A 23,251-nucleotide genomic window follows, 5' to 3' on the forward strand; every position below is an offset into this window, starting at 1 on the left:
TACCCCGCTACCTCCCCACCTACATTCACCTTTACTGGCTCCATCCCCGCCTCTTTGACCTGCCAGTCTCCTCTCCACCTATCTTCTGCTTTATCCATCTTCTATCCGCCTCCCCCTCTCTCCCTATTTATTTCAGAATCCTCTTCCCCTCCCCCATTTCTGAAGAAAGGTCTAGACCCGAAACATCAGCTTTCCTGCTTTTCTGATGCTGCTTGGCCTGTTGTGTTCATCCAGCTCTACATCTTGTTATCTCAGATTCTCCAGCATCTGCAGTTCCTACTATCTCTCATATAAAATGCAAGTCTTTCTTTCTTTCATTGCCTCAACTTCTGAAAGTGTGCCAGTTTGTTCAAAATGCAATAGCTGTTGTGACATAAACGAAAAAATAGACCTAATTGAGTTGTTTCAGATTTGCCCTCAATCATAGTATTATAAACTATTTTGACTTATTGTCATTTGCCAGTTCTAACGTGTTTCTAATATAAAGGTAGGGTGGCCAATGTTTTGGAGCGTACAGTGTCTTCTTGGTGTTGTTTATTTGCCAGGCATCGGTGGACGAAGCTGTTGGGATAACCATTGTTTGCAAGGACTTTGTATAGGTGTTCCTCTTCGTTTTGCACAGCTCCAGGGTGTTGCAGTGTGTCACTGCTCATTTAAACAGAGTCTTGACACAGCTGTTTATGGACGCTGGGGCGGTTACTGTTGTAATTCAGGCTTTGGTCTGTGTGTGTAGTCTTTTTATGCACACTGGTAAGGAATTCACCGTTGTTCATTCGTTCCACCATTACGTCTAGAAATGGGAGTTAATTGTTGTTCTCTTCTTCCCTGGTGAACTTGATCCCAGTGCATTTGCTATTATTAAGGTCGTGTGTTTCTTTTAACTTGGCTCATTTAATGATCACGAAAGTATCACCCATGTATCTAACCCATAGTTCAGGCTAGATCGGGGGAGGGCTGTGCGTTCAAGTCTTTGCATAACAGCTTTTGCTATGAGATCTGAGATGGATGAACCCACAGGTTTCTCATTAATTTGTTCACATATCTGGTCGTTGAAGACGAAGTGCATGGTACGGCATGGGTCTAGTAATTTTAGCATGTTGTCCTTGCTAATGGTTTAATTGGAGGTTCGTGTTTTTGGATTGTCTAGTAATGTGAAATACACCACTTTATTAACAGCATATTCACCAGGATCAAGTTCACCAGGGAAGAAGAGAACAATCAACTCCAGTTTCTAGATATAACGGTGGAACGAACGAACAAACAAACAAACAACGGTGAATTCCTTACCTGTGTATACAGAAAGATTACACAAACAGACCAAATCCTGAATTACCACAATAATCACCCCACTGTCTACAAACAGAGCTGTATCAAGACTCTGTTTCAACGAGCAATAACACACTGCAACACCCCAGAGCTGCGCAAAAGCAAAGTGGAACACCTATACAAAGTCTTTATGAACAATGGGTATCCCAACAGCTTCATCTGCTGATGTCTGGCAAATAAACAACACCAAGACGCTGTCGGCACCAACACACTGGCCGCCCTAAATTATGTTAGAAACACATCAGAACTGACTACAGAATTCTTCAGAATTTTTTTTTTCTCAAGAAGAGTCTAGGCCTGAAACGTCAGCTTTCCTTCTCCTCTGATGCTGCTTGGCCTGCTGTGTTCATCCAGCTCTACACCTTGTTATCTCTATACAAGATTCTTACGAACTCTTGGAACAAGGATAGCACACAAACCAACAGCTACACTTTGCCAGTTACTTTGAAAAACGAAAGACCCCACACCCACAATCAGGACAAAATATGATACACAAAATACCATGCAGCAACTATGAGAAACACAACATAGGACACAGACAGGAAACTCGCCACCAGGATACACGAACACTAACTCGCAGCAAAACAGCATGCCCAACTCTCCCGTGTTTCAATACACTCTGACACAGAAGGACATCAGTTTAACTGGAACAATGTTACAGTACTAGGACAAGCAAATCAAAGATAAGCACAAGAATTCCTGGAGGCCTGGTTTTCAACTACCGGTGCGATAAACAAATATGTTGAAATAGACCTTGCTGCACACCACTATAGTGTGTAACAAGAAACAAGACTACCCACCATGACAGACTAGACCATATAAATTCAGAGCGGGTCAGAACATCAGTGCTTCAACAGAGGCTAGACAGCACCGAAGATGTCACCGAGAAGGGTGACGAAACGTTTGCACAAAAACCAGTCAGCTCAGCAAACTAACCAACAACTCCAATACATAATAGTTACAAATTGTGACAGGACACGATTCTTAGTATTTTCTATGTTCTTTTCAACTTCCTGTGTTCTCAGGAGACTACCCACTCTTTAAAACTTTAAGGCTTGTTAAGTGTTGGAAGATATGCCTTATGTTCATCAGAATTTAGGCTGCGACGAGGGTTGTGACTAACAATTTAGACTGTGATGAGGTTCAAGAATACCTGTTCTCTTAGTGCCAGAATATATAACATTACAAAGTAAGTCACAGGATATGTGTGGAATGCAAGTTGTGTGCCACCCTGAATTGACAAGAGCTAGAAGAGATCTATGTCTGTATCAAGTGGTAGTGGGTGGAATTTCCTGGAGGTAATGAATACTGGGTTGAGGGTCAACTACAGCAGTGCAGCAGCAAAGTTTCTGAATTACAAAGGCAAACTATTATTAAAGTACAATTAAACTTTAAATAATCAAAGATTAATAACGCTGCACATTATTGAGCATTAGGAATGCTCAATGCACGTATGTATAGAGGAATCTACATTAGTGCTTTGTTCTGATTGGTAGGCACTTAAAAGAAATCTTCAATTGTACATCAAGATCATCAGCTCATGCTAAATCCACACTACAATGTTTGATGCATTCTTTCCACTTACGTTTATCTTGGAATCTCGTAATACATTTCATATTGGTGAGGTATTGTAGTGCCATCTATAGGTTTAGCACCTTAGCCACTACTAAAATTTATAATGGCTACAATTAAAATTTGTCTCTTTTTCTGAAAATCAGGTGAAGTGTCTGTTAAGAGTTTCTCCATTACTTTTTGGACTCTGAAGGATGTTTCAGCAAAATCAAAAGATTCTCAAGACTTTGTTTTAACCCTAACAGCTGCTTTTCTTGCGAGTACCACCAAGATCTTTCACAAATTGTAAACCAGAATATTTTCCCATGGATTGGACAAGATCACTTGCCAGTTCCTGCTTATTAAACTTTTGTAAATAAATTGGATTAGTCATTTTAAATTGTCAATTTTCTGATCTAAGCTCAACACGTGGCTACTCTTAAATGCAATCTTCTGTGTCACAAGGACTGGGAAATTAATACAGTCATACTGGTACTGCTCTTACCCCAAGAACATACTAGTGAAAATAGAATAAAAAGAAAAATGTGAAAGATGAAAATTGAAAGACCTGAAAGAGAACAAGGCCTCACTTAAAGTTGCTGTTGGGGTCTTGAAAACTACAACTTTATGTGAAACAACTTGAAACAAAATCAGATTTTCCCATCAAAACCAATGTAAAAGCTGTAGTTAGGTTGTGTAGGGCCTTTCTCATCAGAAAAAAAAACTAAAACATTGCATCTTGTAAGCTGAAATACCTTACATTGTTAAATTCCAGTAGATGTAAATGAAATAACTTCCCAGTTAAAATGAGAAATATAGATGATGTGATATTCATAAATGATATCGATGAGAATGTATGGAGGGGGATGATGATTAAGTTTACAGATGACAAAAAGATTGGCTGGATGGTTGACTGTAAGGAAGATGATGTTCAGTTACAGGAGGGTATAAGCAAGTTGGTCAGATGTGCAAATCAGTGGCAGATGAAATTTAACCCTGATAAACGTGAGGTGACGCACTTTGGAAGAAGGACCAAGATAAGGGAGTACTTAACAAATGGCAAGACAGTGGGAAGCTCAGAGCTACAAAGAGATCTTAGGGTGCTTATTCACAGATCCTTGAAGGTGGAAGGAAAGGTTAATAGAGTACTTAAGAATGCATTTGAGAACCTTGCCTTCATCAGTCATGGCTTCGATTATAAGAGCAGGGAGGTCATTTGGAACTGTACAGAACTTTGGTTATGATGTGGAGATGCTGGTGTTAGACTAGGATAGACAAGATCAAATATCACACGACACCAGGTTACAGTCCAATAGGTTTTATTATAAAATGCAAGCTTTTGGAGCTCAACTCCTTCCTCAGGCATAGTGCAAGGATACACCCTCTCTCACACTACACCTAAGGAAGGAGCTCAGCTTCAAAAGTCTGCATTTTCAAATAAACCTGTTGGACTATAAGCTCGTGTCATGTGAGTTTTGAACTTTGGTTAGGCAACAGCTGGAGGGCTGTGTACAGTTCTGGTCTCTGCACCATAGAAAGGATATGATTGCACTGGAGGTGTGCAAAGGAGATTCACTAAGATGTTGCCTGGGATGGACCATTTCAGCTATCAAGACAGGCTGGATAAGCTCGGGTTGTTTTCTTTGGAGACAAGAAGGTTGAGGGGGCACTGATAGGAGGTGCATAAGATTATGAAGGGCATGGGCAAGATGAAAAGAAAGCAACTGTTCCCTTTAGTCAAAGGGTCAATAGCAAAGAAGCATAATTTTAAAGTGAAAAGAAGAAAGTCTAGAGGTGATTCGAGGAAAAACCTTTTCACCCAGAGTGTGATCTGTGATGCACTGTCTGAGAGGGTAATTGAGGCGGGAAACCTCACAATGTTTGCAAAGTACTTGAATGAGCACTTGAAGTGAAATAACATGCGAGGCTACGTGGACCTAGAGTGGGAAAGTGGGATTAGCATAGGTGGTAGTATATTTTGGTGGTACAGACTTAATGGGCTAAAGGGCCTCTTCTGTACTCTGATTCTATTAAATGTGCTAACTTTCCAATTACCTGATCACCGCTAAACCTGCTTGCTGAACCTTCAGCTTATTATACCCCATCTCCCTGAACAACCCTCTCGCAGCCAATGCTCCAGCTCATGGTCTTTGCTACTGTGGCCCTCCCATTCATTGATGACCCTCTGGTTCACGTCCTCTTACTGACCCTCCTCCTTGCTCTTGACTGTCCCGTTTGTAGCCTCTGCCACTCTCTAACTCTCCATGCTCACTGCCAACCCTCTGGTTCAGAGTCTCTTCCAATCCCATATCACCCATATCACTGCAGACCTTTTCTCCTGCTGAACTTCCCGCTCATTGCTTCCCTCACCAGTCCTCATCAGAGGCAGGATGAACAGCTACAACTATTAAAAGGTAAGGTGTGAGTTGCAGGGTGGCAAGAAAAACCAAAGGGTTATAGGATAGATCACATGGGTTCAGGTCTGACAGAAAACCAAGGTATTCAGCATGGAGAAGGCCAAAACATTGGATAGATTGATGGGAGAGTGAACAACAAAGCATTACAGGTTAGGAAACATTCCCTTTCTTCTTGGTTGCTTTTTCTTCATTCACAGAATGTGGGCATCGCTGGATTACCCATTCCTGATTGCTCAGTGAGCAGTTAAGCGTCAACTATATTGCTATGGGTCTGGAGTCACAGGTAGGCCCGACCAGGTAAGACAGTGGATTATTTCCCTAAAGGACATTTGTGAATCAGATACGTTTTTTCTCCAACAATGGTTACATGGTCATCATTAGATTCTTCATTCCAGATTTTTAATTGAATTCAAATTCCATCATCCTCCATGGTAGGATTCAGTCCCAGAATTTTACATGGGTCTTTGGATTGATAGCCCAATGTTAATACCACTAGACCATTGCCTCCCCTCTTGGTTTACAAGTCATGCCATAAAAACATTTAATTTAATGGAACCAGCCCTTTGTAAGTCCATTACTAGTTAGCTTTCCTGAGGCCTGGGAAATCCAGCTAACATATATTAGAAGTAAAAGTCTATTAATGGAGAAATGCAATCTCCTGAAAATCTCTTCTTTACCCACTTGCTTCCCTGAGTTCCTAACTGCCATCCCCAACCCATTTTAACTTCTGACTTGGTCCAAACCACCGGAAATGAAGGTCAAAATCACCTACACTAATCTGACAACTTACATTTTGAAAACAGTTTTGTATCAACAGCTTTGCTACAACGAAATTTGCCTAAATGGAGCACAATACTTTTCAGCATACAAAACCTCAAATGTAACATTCCATACTCTAAAACTTAATTGTCTAACTACTAAAGGAAACTTGTTACTCATCAACAAAGATTAGTTTAAAAAGTAATCTGGTTATTTAATATCATTTATACACAAAATTATTCTGTTAAAACACTTGGTCAATTTCCATAGCACAATCTAAACATTCCTTCCATTTAGGTTTTCTTACCTGAATAAGTAGGTTTTTTTTTTCTGAACTGATGGATTTTTCAGTTTGAGAATCAAAACCTTTTATTGTAGAATGACGCTGATTGACTAACGGTGGCAGCTGAGCTGAAAACTTGGCTGCAAGAGTCATTTTTCCAGTAGGAGGTTGCTGATCCTGATGAACTATCTGCAGCTTCTGAAACAATTCATGATGGGGTATGATAACAGAGGCTTGAATTTGGTTACTACAACCTTTTGAGGCAACAGTACTCTTGGACTTGTCCATTACTGGAACATGGTGCATTTCAGATTGCACTTGTAGGCTGGAGTTAAGATAGGCAGACTGAGACTGTGAAACAGGCTGCATCTGGGAACCATTTTGAGATCTGCTGAAGAGAAGATCGGAGTGTATAACAGGAGGACATGATATGGGAATTGATGCCCGAGTACATTGCAGCTTCTGAAGGAACTTGTGAGTACCTTTGGAGAATAAGGAATTGGGTTCATCCAAGCAGTTTTGCTGTAAAGAGACATTTCCTGTTGAGGATTGTGACTGGAACAGTCCTGCTAATGATTCTTCTGTACTTTTTTCACAAAGATGATTTTCAGGTAACTCAGATACTGGATGCAGGTCAACTCCACAACTCATTAGTTTCTGAATAGCAGGACAAAACCGTTTTTTGACACTTTGGGAAATTTCAGTCTCTAGCAGTTTTCTGGGTTCCTCATATGACAAAGAACGTACAACAGCTGGTCGACTGGAAACTTTATTCTTGAATTCCTGTGTTTCGTCTGGCACATTAGTTAAAGTAGATTTTTCTTGTGTACCAAACAAGGCCGCCAAATTCAAATGCTTTGTTCCCAATTCTGTGCTCTTAAAAAAAAAATTTGTGACTAGAATATAAACTTCATAAAACTGAAAGAAGTCAAAGAAACATGAGACTAGAATCAGTAAAAGGAGCATAGTAAACTTCTGAAGCACAAGATCATTTTAACAACCATTTCCCAGGTATTATCCAAACGTTGCAGAATTAAAGAAGATTTCAACACAAAAGGAAGCTGAAGAACTAATGAGGATGGTGTTGGTTAAGTTCGCTCCCAAAAAATAACTATAAGTAGAGCAGATTCTTTGCTCTGGAATGCAGACATTATGTACAATCTAAAAATATGGTCTTTAGAAAAATTTGTGGGTTGTCCACCTGCAGCTGGACTACATTGAGAAAAAGTTAAAAGGGCTGCTGTAAGAATTATAACAGATCTGGCACTCACAACCCATCTATGTCTTTGATACCTTTAGGCTCGACAATTTTCTCACACTCTTAGCAAGGTTTTGGAGAGCGCACATTAGAAGTCTAAAGCTTATGCAAGCTCTTGTATACATCCTAACTTGCACCAAGTTCTGCTCACTAATTACTTCATGTTTGCTGTCCTACATTGAGTCAATTCTCATCCTTGTGTCAAATTACTTGATACATATGCAGTTTCTCCATCCACCCGACAATCGCCCTATGAATGTCAGTAATCTCTTCCAGGCTTTTAACCCTTCAAGATATTTGCATGCTTCTAATGCTGGCTAATTACTCAACCCTGATTCCAATACTAGAGGATAAAGATCCAAGCTCTGAAATTTCCTCCTTAAACCTCTCCATCTCTTTGCTCCTTTAAGCCAGTCCTTAAAATCTCATTTTAACCATATTTTTGTATCTCAATAATACTCTGGCAAAGCATCTTGGGACAATATATGCAATGTGGCACCTTTAATAAGGTAAATTATTGTTGTGGTGGCCTTAAAAGGAACATTAGCCAAGTTTTGGTGCAAAACCCAAACAGCACTGAGATAAACACCAGATGGTCGGTTTTAGATTGACTGAGGGAAAAAGTATTGGCAAAGATACTGCAAAAAATTCCCATCCTTTGCTTCAAAATAATGGCATAGGATTTGGGACAGCTACCACTTTGTACTCTGTCATACTTCTGTTATTTGAGAAAGGTGGAGTTCATTAAGAAGGCTATAGAAATAAATGAGAATAAAGTGGAAATGAACCTGATGTAGCTTGGTATGACTGAATGTCATTGCTGGATAAGTCAGATCCCAGACTACAATTTGTCTTGATAGACCATACTTGGTTTTGATTTGGTTTTAATGAAGTTGTCTCTCATTGAGACAGAAGCACACAATATTGCAGATTTTATTGTAATAAAAAAGAAGTTTATTATACAAAAGTCATGAAATTAAAATGATATAAACCAATCTATCTGCATATAACACAAAGCTTTAAATATAGAGTGCAAAAACAATGCCATTAAGAGACAGATGCACTTCTTTTTCAAATTAACTGTTTGATAGTCAAGCACAAAAAAAACTATTCTCATTTCCAGAGAATTATTTCATTTTCCCTGACACATGTTTTGTAAACTTATATGTTTGGATTTCATATCTTAACATCTACCGTTACAAATGAGAGTGAGATATTACAGCTGCTGGAAATTTGCAATAAAAACAAAAAGCGATGGAGAAACTCAGCAGGTCTGGCAATATCTGTAGAGAGAGAAACAGTTAATGTTTTGAATTCAAAATCTCTTCTTTGGACTTGAATTTTATTTTTATATATTATTATTTTATATCTCGTATTTAAAAGAAGTTTTTGAAAATCTGCTTATACAAAGCTATATAGTATTAAAATGTAACTTTTAATTTTTTATTATTGCACCAAATCTCATCTAACTACAGTTGTCCCAGATCTCCAAAATTCGGATTTCATGCTTTCTCTAGAATGCCTCTCCACCTTCCTTGAATATTCTCAACCACAAGCTCTTTTCACCAAGGCTTTGCAACACATCTAGTGAATGTAGCAAAGTTTCAGCTTCCCTTTGAGCACATCTTATTCACTTAAATTCTCAAAGTTCTCCGAAAACTCTGATTGCAATCACATTTGAGGAATAGTCAGTTACACGCCCACAATGGGGAAAGAGAAAGCAAACAAAGCTTGAGATCCCTGTGTGACAAAAGAGATAGACTAAGATGAAGCAAAAAAAGGGATTTTTTTTCAGCAATGCCAGGCGAATAATGCAAGTTGAGAACCAGGCTAAATATTAAAAGTTCTGAGAGGAGGTAAGAAAGGATACAAGAGGAGCAGTTAGCATACAGGAAAAGACTTGCATCTCATATTTTTTAAAAATCCAGACATCTATTAGAGACATATGTATAGCAAAAAGGTACTAAGAGAATGGGGGGGTGGGCGCTACTGATTAAGGGTAAAAAGTGGAACTAAACATAGAGGCAGAATGCTGAGTAACTAAATGGAGTACTTCGCAGCTGGCCTTCTGAAGGAAGGTACTAACAAAGTCATTACAAATCAGGAATAGTTGAGATACTAAATTGGCCACAAATTGATAGAGAGGAGGTGGTAGAGATTAACTGTACTTAAAAGTTATTAAGCCACCAGTTCCAGATGGGATACATTCGAGGATGACAAAGAAGGTAAGGGTGAAAATCAAGAAGGATACTAGCTATAAGTTTTCATTATGTTAGGGATATTACAGCACTAGAGAAACCTTGTTTAAACACTTACTTGAAAAAGGGGACTTTCAAAACAGAATTTTAAAAAAAATCTGAAGGGAAAATATTTGCATACCTACTGGGAAAGGGTAGGGGGTAAAACGCACTAAATTGCTCTTAAAGAACCTGCAGGGACTAAACTGGCAAAATGATCTCTTTCTGTGCTGTAACCATTCTATGAATGTATTTAGTGAGATCTCAGTGCTCCAAATACTGAAGTAGTAGGACCACTTTCTAGCTCACACCTTGGTTCAAGCAAAGCTTTGGTACCTCACCTCCCTGCCTTTATTAGACTAACCTTTAGATTCAAAACCCTCCTAACTCCTGCATAACTCCTAAGCTCGACTTTAATCTTTTCTGCCTTTTATCTTCCCACAAAACTCAATTTTGAAGAAGCAACAGATAAATAATTACCAGGAAAGAAAAAGGAACATATGTGGTGTACCCACAAAGAGAGGGAGTTGAACGAGCCCAAGGGTAGAACAATGGTGCAAATCTGGATAGCATAATGCAAATAACTCACATGGAGTGAAATATGGCAGAAAAATGAAAAGTCAAAGGCAGGCTGCAGAAATGGAATGGCACGGTGCCTCAGTGGTTAGCATTGCTGCCTCACAGCACCAGGGACCCGGGTTCAATTTCACCCTCGGGTGACTGTCCATGTGGAGTTTGCACATTCTCCCCGTGTCTGCATGGGCTTCCTCCAGGTGCTCCGGTTTCCTCCCACAGTTCAAAGATGTGCAGGCTAGGTGGATTGACAATGGAAAATTGCCCATAGTGTTGAGGGATGTGTAGACATAGGTGGGTTAGAGGAGGATGAGTCTGGGTGGGATGTTCCGAGAGTTGGTGTGGACTTGTTGGGCCGAAGGGCCTGTTTCCACACTGTAGGGATTGTATGTGTGTATGATCTAATAGATACAGTTACTGGAAGGGAGACCTAATATTTGTCGGATGCCAGCTTGCCATATGAGAGCATGTACATATTCATATTGCTATAAAATAATGCATCCTCAGACACATAGAAAGAGAACAGTACAAACACTGTCACAAAGTCACTGGTCAATTAAACCCAATACCTTGTTCTGTTGTTGTACTTGTTGGTAATGAGTGTCTGCTCCAAAGTCAGTCAATTTAATTGGAATTGGCTTGATCAAATTTGAACTATTGCGAATCAAATTAGAACTAGTCATCTGTTTTGGCTCAGAGGACAACTTGATCTGAAACAAAAAAATTAAAGGCAGAGTAATGAATAATGATCAAGTGTACAGAGGTACATGTTATCTATTATTGCATCATATTGGAAGACAATGTGGAGAACTGAGAGAACATCCACTTTGATAGAAAAAAAACTACACGGGAGCATTTCTTAAACAGAGGCTGGGAAGGGTTGAATTTCAAAGGAACTTGGGAATTCCTCATTCAGGAATCACTGAAAGTTAACATACATGGACAGCAATCAATTAAGAAGGCAAATTGCATCTTGGGCGTTATATTAAAAGAGGGTTTGAGAATAGGAATAAAGCTGTCTTGCAGCAATTATAAAAAACCTTGGTGATACCGAAGTTGTAATGCATGCATTTTGGTCTCCTTATCTGTGTACAGCTATATTTACCACAGAGGGAGTGCAATGAAGATTCACCAAACTAGTTCCTGGGATGCAAAGGTTATTCTATGAGGAAAGGTTAAATAGACTGGACCTATATTTTCTAGAGTTTAGAATAATGTGAAGTGATCTCATTGAAACATAAAATTCTTATAGAGCTTGACAGGATAGATGCAGTTTCCTTTAGACAATGATGTCTAGAATCAGCAGTTACAGAACAAAGGGCAGGCCATTTAGGACTAAGAAAGGAAGACTTTTTTCACTCAGCGGGTTGAGAATCTGTCGAATTCTCCACCCCAAGGGGATGTGGAGGCTCAGCTGTTGAATATATTTAAGACAAAGATCAACAGATTTCTACATATTAATAACATCATGGATTATGGGGCTTGTGCAGGTAAATGGTGTTGGTGTTGAAGTGGAGATCAGGAAGCTAGGAAAATGATTGCTGGGCCCCTTGCTGAGATATTTGTATCATCAATAGCCACAGATGAGGTGCCAGAAGATGGGAGGTTGGCTAACGTGGTGCCAATATTTTAAAAAGTTGGCAAGGAAAAGCAAGGGAACTATAAACTGGTGAGCCTGGCATCAGTTGTGGACAAGTTATTGGAGGGGATCCTGAGGGACAAGGTTTACATGTATTTGGAAAAGCAAGGACTGATTAGAGATAGTCAACATGACTCAAATGATTCAATGAGCCACTATCTAAATGAATAATGGTAAAGGGCTGAATGGCTTACTCTTGCTCCTTTTTCTTATATTGTAATGCTGATGGATGAAAAGCTGACAGTAAAGGATTATACCAATGAATTTCCAAACCAGATTATAGAAAACATAACAGTGCATAATTAACCTCAAGTCACAGATGCTATATTAATGGGTCAGAATTGATTACACAGTGCAGGGTGAGACAGAACATGATAGGATTAAACACAAGGGTAAGAATTTTAAATCTGAAGCTTTGTAGTGGCTATGGAGGATTGGAGGATCGGAGGCTGGCCACAACAGCACCAAATAGGCAAGTCTGGAATAGATGGTATGAACAAGGACTTTGGAACAAATGAGCTGGGGCAGGGGTGGGTGAAGGTGTAGAGTTGGAAGTCTTTACTAAATATGTGACTTCAAAAGAACAATTTGACTCCAATAAGAAGCCAATGTTGTAAAAAATCTACTTCAATGCAAATCAAAGCAGTGGTTCGGTTAGGTTGGGGGCGGGGGAGCAGTTAATGAGAAGGATACATAACAGTGACAGGAAGTAAAGGAGGGAGGTGGCTCAAGGCTTCAAAATAGTTCGCTGGAGTTCACATTAAACTACAACATCAAATGAGCTGTTTGGCAACACAGGGGTAGAGGAGGAGGGAGGTTTGTATGGAGCATAAATATGACTATCAACCAGATGGGCCATTTGGCTTGTGTCTGTATTGCAAACTGCATGCAACAGATAGGAAGTTGATTGAAAGTCAATGGACAATGTTGAAATGGGGTAGTACATGATAGGGTAGAGGATCGGAACCAAGGATACATCCTTTATGAGAGTGTGAAAGTGGGGATAATTAAGTCACTGCTGGAGATCTAGTGTCTTGAACTGAATATACGAGTGGTACAAAGAGAATGAAGGCAGCCCAAACTAGGACATGTATGGATGTACCCTAGTGAAGTCTGGTCTGCTGCAATTGAGCAGGTTGTTCTGTTTGTTTCCAAACACCTATGCAGAGGTCAGAGACTGGCAAATTGTTTTGGCACTGGTGGAGCACTGTGATTTGGGCTGTTTGTGAGAACTGGGTTCCATCAGTTCCTAAAGTTATTAGTTCTAGCAACTTCAAATGGACAAGCAGATTAATATCAGGGCTTTTATGGACTGGATCTCCTACTAGCCTCATTATGATGAGTGTGAGAAGAGTCCTGCAGGGAAGAGGGATGGGAGGTGAGTAAGGCAAACGGCGGGCTTTGAAGATGAAAAAATAATTCAACTTACAAAACAGAGATATATGAAAAACTACAAAATTTCAAAGCTAAAAGACACGATTGAATTTCGCACAAGATTGACCTTTACACAGGTATACACAGTTCATCACATATTACATACAAATTTATGAACTGGACTCTATGATTACGTTACGTTAATGTTTGAATTCTTGGAGACGAAATCTGAGAACAGCCAGTATTCCCACTCTTAGTAATGACTGGAGAAGATAAACGGCTTTGTACTTATATTAGTATTAAGATATATTGTAATTTATTAAGTAGCAATTGGTTGAGTTTAGCTGTCTGCATTAATCTTACTTTTGACATTTCAACTCCAGTTGTACCAGGCCCATGAGATATTTTACCAAGGATAATGCATAAAATGAAACCCATTGGAGTGGCTTCAAATGCATTTCTAAAGCTTTCTGACATGTTTATATTTTACTCAAAACTGCTCAGCATCCCACTGAAATATACTAAATAGAAACTGAACAAGATTGCAACAAAGATTAAACTAGGTTTACAATGTATTTTCCACTCAATTTACATTCGCCCATTGAAGACAGTCCAAATATTTCCTTCAAACTTTTGTTTGTATCTTGGTTAGTGTTCACCACACTCACCTTGTTATATTCATGTTCAGCCTTGAACAGCATCTGCACAATGTCCACAGCTTCCTTTTGACTAGCGATTGGTGATCCAACTTCTTGCTGGGCCTTCAGTTGCTCCAGCTGAGTTAAGCTCAAATTAAGAACAGAAAGGAAACAAGACAAAACTAGAAGTAAAATTCAGTCAGGTACAACATATTTTCACAATTGCACTATATTCTTTTAATATCTGATCCAGGATACACACCAAGACAGCAAGAGAAGATTGAATTGTTCCCGGGAGACATCGATATCCACGTATATGCCAAATTAAACTAGCATCTCAAATGCATGCTGTGACCATTAATTCAACTATAAAATTCCTTTGCTCCTTGCTGCAGGAACTGATCAACAATAATTGCTTGTTCCAGGGAATCATATTAAGACAAATTGCAAGAAGTCTACATACGTTACAAGCTTCCCATCTCTAATTCTTTTAGTTGGAGCTCATTTTTACCTTTATGAAAGCTACAGCCTCAACTAAACCAGTATTAAGTATGAAAACAGGATCTTTATACGCTTTGCAAATAATCATAGAAACTTTTAGGTTGATCTTTGAAAAATGAGGAATGTATTATCTTCAACATTATTGCATTTAAAACATAAAATATGGCCATGCATAGGAGTTTTCAATAAAACATTCAGGCTACTTTTAAATTTTAATAAATTTTTCTTATCCCACCCCTTCCTCATTTCCCATCCCATTTTTAATATATCCATAGAGAAGTATTGCTTGTGAGAGCATTCTGCAATGATATCGCCTCTGTCCTTATAAAAATCTCACTACCCCCTCCATGAAAGCATATTTTTGATCAGGAATTGGTAATGTTTGGGGAAAGTATGAATACATGAAACAGAATATTGGCAGTCAATGCACCTTCCTTAGTTATCAATAGAACTGCTACATTCTTTAATTCATACAGATATACCTCTACCAGTCAAAAAGTCTTGAGCTCCAGTCAATCTTATTCAAATATTCACTTCACTACAAGAATGAGCTAATATAGTCTTAAGGCAGTGGGACGTTGGGACGAAAGAAGGTGAGAGGACAACAACAGAACAGCAAGTATAATCTAATGCACTCTATCACGAACAAGGAAGACATCTTGTATTTGTAACTGATGACAATTAATAAACATTCCTTCCTCCCAAGTAATGAAGATTTAAGTATTGTTCAAAATGAATACATTTTGATGAACCTTTTCAACTTGTACTCATCAGGACAATTTGAAAAAAAATACCAATGCAAAGGGAAAAAAACATTTGAACAACAGATGAAGCTAGCTGTCTCTCAGTGCTATTCTGTGGCAGCGACAAAAGTAGTATTTGCCATGAACAGGATGCTGCAGTCAAGCCAAATAAAAGTTGCCTGTCACAAATTAGTAATGTGGTATGTGAATTTCAGAGCCAGAAATCACACAACACCAGGTAATAGACCAACAGGTTTATTTGAAAACACAAGCTTTCGGAGTCTTACTCTTTCGTCAGCTGTTAGTGAAAGAGGTAGTATCGGACACAGAATTTATAAGTAAAAGATCAAAGGGTCACACTACTGATGAGGACATATTAAATAAACCTAAGATGCTATTAAATCGTCAATCAGTTTGAAGGCTTTAATTGATTAATATGTACGTGTAAATGCCTGAATTCCTTTGAAGTCACTGTCCTGAGAGAACGAAAGGTTTTAATCAGTGTAAAGAAGGGGTGACATTTTAGCTCAGACAATGCATGTTAGATGTGAGGCCTTGTTTAGAATTGGCTTGTGTTTTGATTTGGAGTCAGACTGGTTTTATCTCTAAAGTAGGAATTTCAGAGCCAGTATAATGGCTTTCAAACACAGGGTGCATATTCGAAAGACTAAAAGATGCATCAAACAGTCTATATCCCTTCAATTGTTTGCCGCAGGGTAGTGACCGTAACCAACCAGCCCAGGTTTACAAAGCTCACGGAGAATCATAGAATCTCTACAGCGTGGAAGCAGGCTATTCGGCCTATCAAATTCACACTGACTCTCCAAAGAACAGCTTACACAGACACACACCCCTACCCTATCCCTCTAACCATGCATTTCCCATGGCTAATACACCTAACCTGCACATCCCTGGACACAATGGGAAATTTAGCAAGGCCAAACCACCTAACCTGCACATCTTTGGACTGTGGGAAGAAACCAGAGCACCTAGAGGAAACCTACACAGACATGGGGAGACAGTTGCGCGAGACAGGAATCAAACGCAGATCCCTAGAACTGTGAAGCAGCAGTGCTAACCACTGAGCCATTGTGACTAATAAGTATGTTGTCTTCAACATTACGTCCAAATTAGCAAATATTATTGCTTTTGAAACTTAAAATATGCTCATGCTTAGAAGAATAAAATGTTCAGGCTACTTTTATTTTCCTTGGAATTAAAATTCCCTTTTCTCCCCCCATACCATTTCTAGTGTGTATGCAGAGAAGTTACCTCTCTCCACATATTGGTGAAAGCAATCTGGAGTGACATTCCCTAGAAATTTAGACATTTCATAAATAATCCCGAATGTGCAATGAATTGCACAGATAACCAATTTTGCTTTGTCAGTCAGGCTCGCAACATGGTGCACTGGCATGTAATGAAAGCCATGTACTATTAAACAATGCCTTGCTCTTTACGGATAGAATAAAGATGTACACACACTATGCCTATTTCAACTCAACAAAATAGGTGGAAGTTGCGCAAGTTGAAAGCAAAATACTGCAGATGCCAATAATCTAAAATGAAAGCAGAAAGTGCTAGTGAAACTCAGCAGCTCTGGAAACATCTGAAGAGAGAAACAGACAATGTTTCGTGTCTTCTTCAGAACTGAAAGGGGTTGGAAAATGGTGGTTCTCATGCTGCTGAAAGTGGGAAATGAGAAGCAAGTGGAACAGATTGTGGCTGTGCCCAGAACAAAAAAAAGGTTTGGTAATAGTGGTAAGAAAAACGTGTGTAGAAGGTGGTGTGTAAATGGAGAAAATGGACCTGTTCTGCTGAGAGCAAAATCACAAGACGCTCACTACACCTCAAATGAAAGACGAGGTTGAGAAGGTGGGGCCTTCATGGTGACCTGAAGGTGGTATAAGAATAGAACACATGCTGGTGACCCTCTGCATTGCAAACCAGCCATCCAGCTAAACAACGTCAATTAAAATCAGGATACTTGGGTGTTGTTGTGGGCCATCAGCAACAACATAATTGTATTCAACAACAAGCTGTAATCTCATGACTCTTGTATAAGCCACCTTCTAACATTATCATCATGCTGCAAGGGTTCAATAGGACTGCATCAGGCCAAGAACATGCATAATTAAAAGGAGGTGTCCAATCTGGTAAAGTTAGATCACACGATTATCTACATACCAAACAGTGGAAGCAGAATGAGCTAAGCAATACCACAACAGTTCAGATTTAAGCTCTGCAGTCCTGACTGATGATACAAAGCTAAGTGGGAACTGTTTTGAGGAAGATGTAAAGCAGCTTCAGAAGGATTTGGGTAGACTTAGTGAATGGGCTCAAAATGTGCAGATGAAAGATGTGATGTTTTCCACTTTGTTAAGAGGAACAGATGTGCATTCTGAAATGGAGAAGAGATGGAAAAGTGTAAACATGCAAAGGGACTTTGGTGTCCTTGTCAGTATGTTACTGAAGGTGTCATGCAAGTGCAACAAGCTATTAGGATGGCTAATGAAATGCTAGCCTTTGCGGCAAAAAGATTTGAGTACAGGAATAGTGAAGCCTTGCTTCACTTGTACAGAAGCTTGGTTACACTGCATCTGGAGTACCCTGCACTGTTTTGGTCCCCTTACCTCAGAAAGAGATGCTGCTGCCATTGAGAAAATGCAATGAAGATTCATCTGATCTGTTCCCAGATGTCTAATGAAGAAAAATACAGGGCAAACTGGGCCTGTATTCTCTAGCTTTGTGAAGAATGAGAAGTGATCTTTTTGAAATCTACACAATATTTAAAAGGAATATACAAGGTAGATGCCATTTAGGATGAGATGTGGGCACTTTTCTTTTACTCAGAAGGTCAACTGTCTTTAGAATTCACTATCCTAGAGGACTTTTAGAAACTCAGTTTGAGTATTTTTAAGAAGAAGAGATAAATAGATTTCTAACTACCAATGAAAATAAAGGGTTATGGAGATTGTGTTGAAATGTTCAACTGGCCAGATTAAATTAAATGCTTCATGGCCTGTATGGCCTATACCTGTTTCTACGCTTCTAAAAGAGGTACCTTTAACAGCATTTTCATCTTTTATTACAATTTTGTCTCATCGCTACTTTTATTTTGTTTATTTTGATGGAAGGTATATAATACACAAATATTACATTTTGTGATTTAGATGTTAAAATGTTAGCAGATGGATACATGTCAATTCTGTGACAGTAATGTTTAAACAAACCAGAAAGTCATTTGGGAAAAAGTGACCCAAGTGCATCATTTGCAAAAAATAATTTGATTGCAGTCAAGTGTCTGGCTGGACCCCTGTAGCGTTAATGGATAGAACGTTGATACTGACGCATTTATAACAGACCAGAAAGCCAATGAGCTTTCTTCTTTGGCTTCTGAGTTCAGAAGAATCAGCATTCCAGTTCTGAACTAAGACAACCTTCTTCTAATAGAAGAATCAACCTTTTAGTTCGGAGAAACAAGTCATCCCAGCCAAACAGTTTTCATTAGTGAAGCCTCTAATCTGAGAGAGCTTGGATAAAATTCCTTACGTTGCTCGAATTGAAAAAGTTTACGCCATCAAAATTGCAAAAGGCTCATGCCAACAGACTTCAGAATTGTAATATTGTCTTCACAGACCAAGGAAAAGAAATTTGAAGGAGTCAATTAAGTAGAAATTTAATGAATTAAGATAGGAATGAAATTTCTTAGCAATTGAGTATCTATATATAAAAAAAATCATGCTGGGAATCATTTGAAAACTTTTATTTGCCTTTTCACATTATGACTTTTTGCAATGCCTTGAATGTTCTGAAGAAGAGTTTATTGGACTCAAAACATTAACTCTGTTTCTCTCTCCACAGCTATTACCAGACCTGTTGGGTTTCACCAGCATTTCCTTTTTTTTGTGACACAGAATTTGAACCTTGATCTGATTGTATTTCTTTAGGTAATCCATACATTGTTTAATAAATGAAATAACTTTGTCAATACCATTTTTGTCACAATCTTCCCCAAAGGCAGTGCCTCAGGAAATCTTTTTCAAACATCCATAATTGTTAAAAGATATTGATTCTCACTTCTAGTTTTAAATAAATCCTACACAATCTATTAAGAGCCTGTTAAATGGTTCTTTCAAAAGATGGCATCAGAATTAAGGATGCACATTTAACAAACGATGGCATTTCCCCATTACCTGACATATTCGGCAAACATAACCACTCGTTTATGGAATTCTGGCTAATAAAAATATTTTATTATTTCAGACTACATTTTCATAATGATCAAGTAATCTGACATTGTTATGATACCTAGGTAGATCCTATTGGATAATGCCCATTCCTCATTAATTGATGTGTGAGGTGGTCTCCATTTCCTCATTAGCATGTTTTCATCTACATAACACTCAGTTTTCAAGTTGACATTTTGATATTGCTCTCTCAACTAAGGATAAGTCTTTTGTTACCAACAAAAAAAGAGACAGGCTAAATATACTATTTTTGTTACTTTCCTCCCTTTTACTTATGTTTTTGAAAATTGTTGCAGATTTTTACATCCTCTTGGTTTTTCATAGATTTTCCTGTTCCTGTCTAATTCTATGGGTCTGAGATCTAGTCACAGTGTCAGGAATCAATCCAAAGCAGGTTGTACCTCCTGTAGCATTTCAGTTCCTTTCATTTCTGCTGGTTCTTCCAATACCCTTGGTGAAACTAATACTTTTGAAACAGCCAAGTCATACTCCAAGGTAAAATCATTTCCTTCCAGAGGGATTTATTGCACTACTTCAACTATAATTTCCCCAATTACTAAGTCATACTTTAATTCAAATCGATGTAATGAAAGCATGTTATAGCCTCAGTGTAATTCTCCAATTAATAGTTTTTCCTTCTTTAGCCCAACTGGAAGATACAATGTATTATTAGTCAGCATCAGTGACTGACTTGCTCCTATGTCTCAATATTTTTGCTGGTTTGTCTGTTTGGATAGAAGCACAAGGGAACACCTCTTCTCTACAAATAATGTTTTTAAAAATCTTTCCATAATTATTTCCTTCATATTGTCAGAGGAACAAAGGAACATTTTTCCTGGAAAAATACAAGATCCAGAAACTCCAGTAATTTGGCTATTGTGCAATAATTCTCTCAACTCTTCTGAGCAATCTCCCCTTTCCCTGTAGGTCTGAGGAAACATGCTTCACTTGTGCCACTGCTGCAGATTTAATACTTGTTTTCTGAATAAAACATTTTCTGAAGATTTATTAAGCACTCCTACTCCTGCAGTGATATCCTATCTAATTTCTAGCAATTAGTTTTAGTTTGTCCAGTCTTGTCACAATTGAAACATATTATTTCATTCATATTACATCTGTGTTCTAGCCTTACTCCATCATTGTGGCAGCCTTTTGTTTGTTCACTAAAACTAATACTTTACCAACCCCAGACTTTATTTTCCCTCCAATTTCCTTGTCAATTCCAGGTGGTCATTTCCCACATGTAACTGTCTCAGAGATATTTACAGGTACCCATTTGAACTGCAGCTTCTCAGATCACTGATGCTCATCTCGATAGGTCTAAATGGGAACCGGAATATAACTGCAGAATTCTTCCATAATCAGGTTTTCTTTGCATTGTCAAAATTTATTGCTAACTTCCCAAACCATTCATCCCTCAACATTTCCTTTTCTCTTTGAAATTCTATAAATATCTGCTTAGGTTCCTTCTTCAAACACTAAAGTTTTAATTGATGTCTTTCAGAGACAGGGTCATAGGTGTTGAGCTTTGCCCTTTGTGACTTTTGAGGTCCACGCAATTTTTGGTCACTTCAGATTCACATCTAGCTTTTCAAATGAGGTGAAATATCATTCAATTCTATTCTCTGTAAATTCAGACACTAACCAAAAAGACTTTTAACTAAATTACTGAACAGAATCAAAATCAAAATCATTCTCTGAACATCTCTCTCCTCTTCCTTTATTCTGATTTCCTGCAGTCAAGTCAAGTTTTCTGAGTTTTGTCTATCTCCAGATTTCAAGCTTTTTTAAAACTTCCATTTCCTTTTCCATTAATCTTACTTTGTCTTTCTCCTCTATTGCCAACCTAAGCCTTGTTGCCATTTGTTTTCTGCTCTTTCACATCTTTTCATTTCTCATTTCTTCTTTTTCCTTTAGTACAAGGTGTTTTGTTTCTCTCTCCGCTCAAAGGTTTTGTTTTTTTCTTTTGTAACTGAATCTTAGCTAATTCAAGCTATGATACATCACTTTCAGATGTCTCTTCTTTTAACTCTAAATTCTGGGTAATCACTTATATTATCCTCGAGATCTTATTTTCATTTCTTCACTTCACTTTAACTCTCAGATTAGCCTTCAAAGATTTCAACAATTTTCACATTTACATCATCCACTCCTAGAAGGTTTTTGCAACAGTCAAAACTTTAATAATTTAAAATCAGTGTAATATATTTCATCTCTTGTTACTATGCTGTCATATGCTTAAAGATTCAGATTCCTCTTGAATTCATGGACTTTTTAATCCATCAAGAGCCCCAACTTTGTTATGATACCAGTCAATGTTAATACTGGATGAGTCAGTTCTCAGAATGAAACCCGGCTTGTTAGATCCTAACTTACAGGGGACTGCCAGTTACTCTTAAAACAAAAAGAGCAAACCACTTATTAAACAAGAAAGGAAAGAACTAATTACACCAGATTAAAAGATGAATCAAATCAGAAAAAAACTCAACTCAGTACTCCTTTTCCCCCAGCAATACTCTAACAAACACACTAAGCTCAGTAAAGTGTTACCACTGCCTCCACACTAAGGCTTCTTGGCACAGCTGCAATGAGCTTCCTTTGAGCAAATTTCTCTGCATTCACTAGATAGATTTTTGTTGCAGCTCATACAACATGTTCATATATCCCCTGAGACACCAATAGCAAAATGCAGACTATACTCATTGTTGCTGCAACTTAAAAAGCCAACACAGGTCCTTGATCTCTGTTTCCAGTGGTTTTTCTTAGATTTCTTGCTGGAGAGTTTAATACTTCTGCCTCCATTGTCTAGCCCAACCATACAGAGTGGCTGCTTTCTGGACTCTGCCTTTCAGCATGCTATCCTTGTCAGTAAACAATAGTTCAGTTTATTTTCCTATACCTTTTAAAAAACAAAATCCACTGATCTGTTAACCCCCTTCTCTATTTCAGGATTATAAAATCTTATTAAAATGCATCTTGACAAAATAGACCTCCAAACTCCCTGCGAACAAGATTCCGACAATGCTGAAGCAACATCTTCCCATTCTTAACACAAATTCAAATTACAGTTATACATTGGTTCTCAGAATTTTAATAATGTAATAAGACCAAGACAACATTTAAACTTGGACTGAACTAACATTCACATCATACAAGTAACAGGTAATGACCATTTGCAACAAGAGAGTGAAGATCAGAGGCGAGGAATTCTGTAGTGAGTATCTCACCAACTAACTTCCCAAAGTCCGTCCCCCATCCTAATGCACAGGTCAACAATGTGATGGAATTCTTTCAACTTGATTCGAGCAGTGCAGTTGTAGCAATACTCATGGATCTTGATATCATCCAAAATAAACAGCATGTTTTACTGGCATCTCATTGTGTAGCTGCATCACATTGACTGATACAGGTTCAAGGTGGTAGATCACCACTACCTTCTCAGGGACAAGTGGGGACAAGTAACAAATGCTGGCCTCACCAGTAAAGCCCAGATATTGCAAAAGACTTCTTAAAGATTGCTAAAATACTGATTTAGAAATTCAGTGTATTCATTTTTGGGTATGCGTGGGATGCAGGATCAATCTTGAATGGTGAGATCGTGGTTCCAATTTTCATTGAGCTAGTGAGCTGCACAGACTAGGAGAAAGATCATCACTGATGTGATTGAAGATCTAACTGTACCTAGCATTGCAGTGGACCTCA

At 38.4% G+C, this 23,251-nt stretch overlaps 1 protein-coding gene across 8 annotated transcripts in view; it reads right to left on the reverse strand.

Moving 5' to 3' along the window:
• The window catches only part of dcp1b (decapping mRNA 1B), an 88,862-nt gene that overhangs the window by 4,953 nt on the left and 60,658 nt on the right, over positions 1 to 23,251 (reverse strand). For 5 of the 8 annotated variants that reach the window (XM_048607566.1, XM_048607567.1, XM_020529639.2 and 2 more), the window contains 3 exons: positions 14,086 to 14,203; positions 10,974 to 11,114; positions 6,361 to 7,212 (listed from right to left, as the gene is read on the reverse strand). In XM_048607566.1, coding sequence (XP_048463523.1) covers positions 6,361 to 7,212; positions 10,974 to 11,114; positions 14,086 to 14,203 — 1,111 coding nt within the window. Of the gene's footprint in view, positions 1 to 6,360; positions 7,213 to 10,973; positions 11,115 to 14,085; positions 14,206 to 23,251 lie in introns of all 8 variants that reach the window. The other 3 variants (XM_048607568.1, XM_020529644.2, XM_048607569.1) reach the window with 3 other exon arrangements.

This window comes from Rhincodon typus, chromosome 18 (genome assembly GCF_021869965.1).
Source record: "Rhincodon typus isolate 14 chromosome 18, sRhiTyp1.1, whole genome shotgun sequence".
In the NCBI taxonomy this organism is placed as follows: Eukaryota; Metazoa; Chordata; class Chondrichthyes; order Orectolobiformes; family Rhincodontidae; genus Rhincodon; species Rhincodon typus.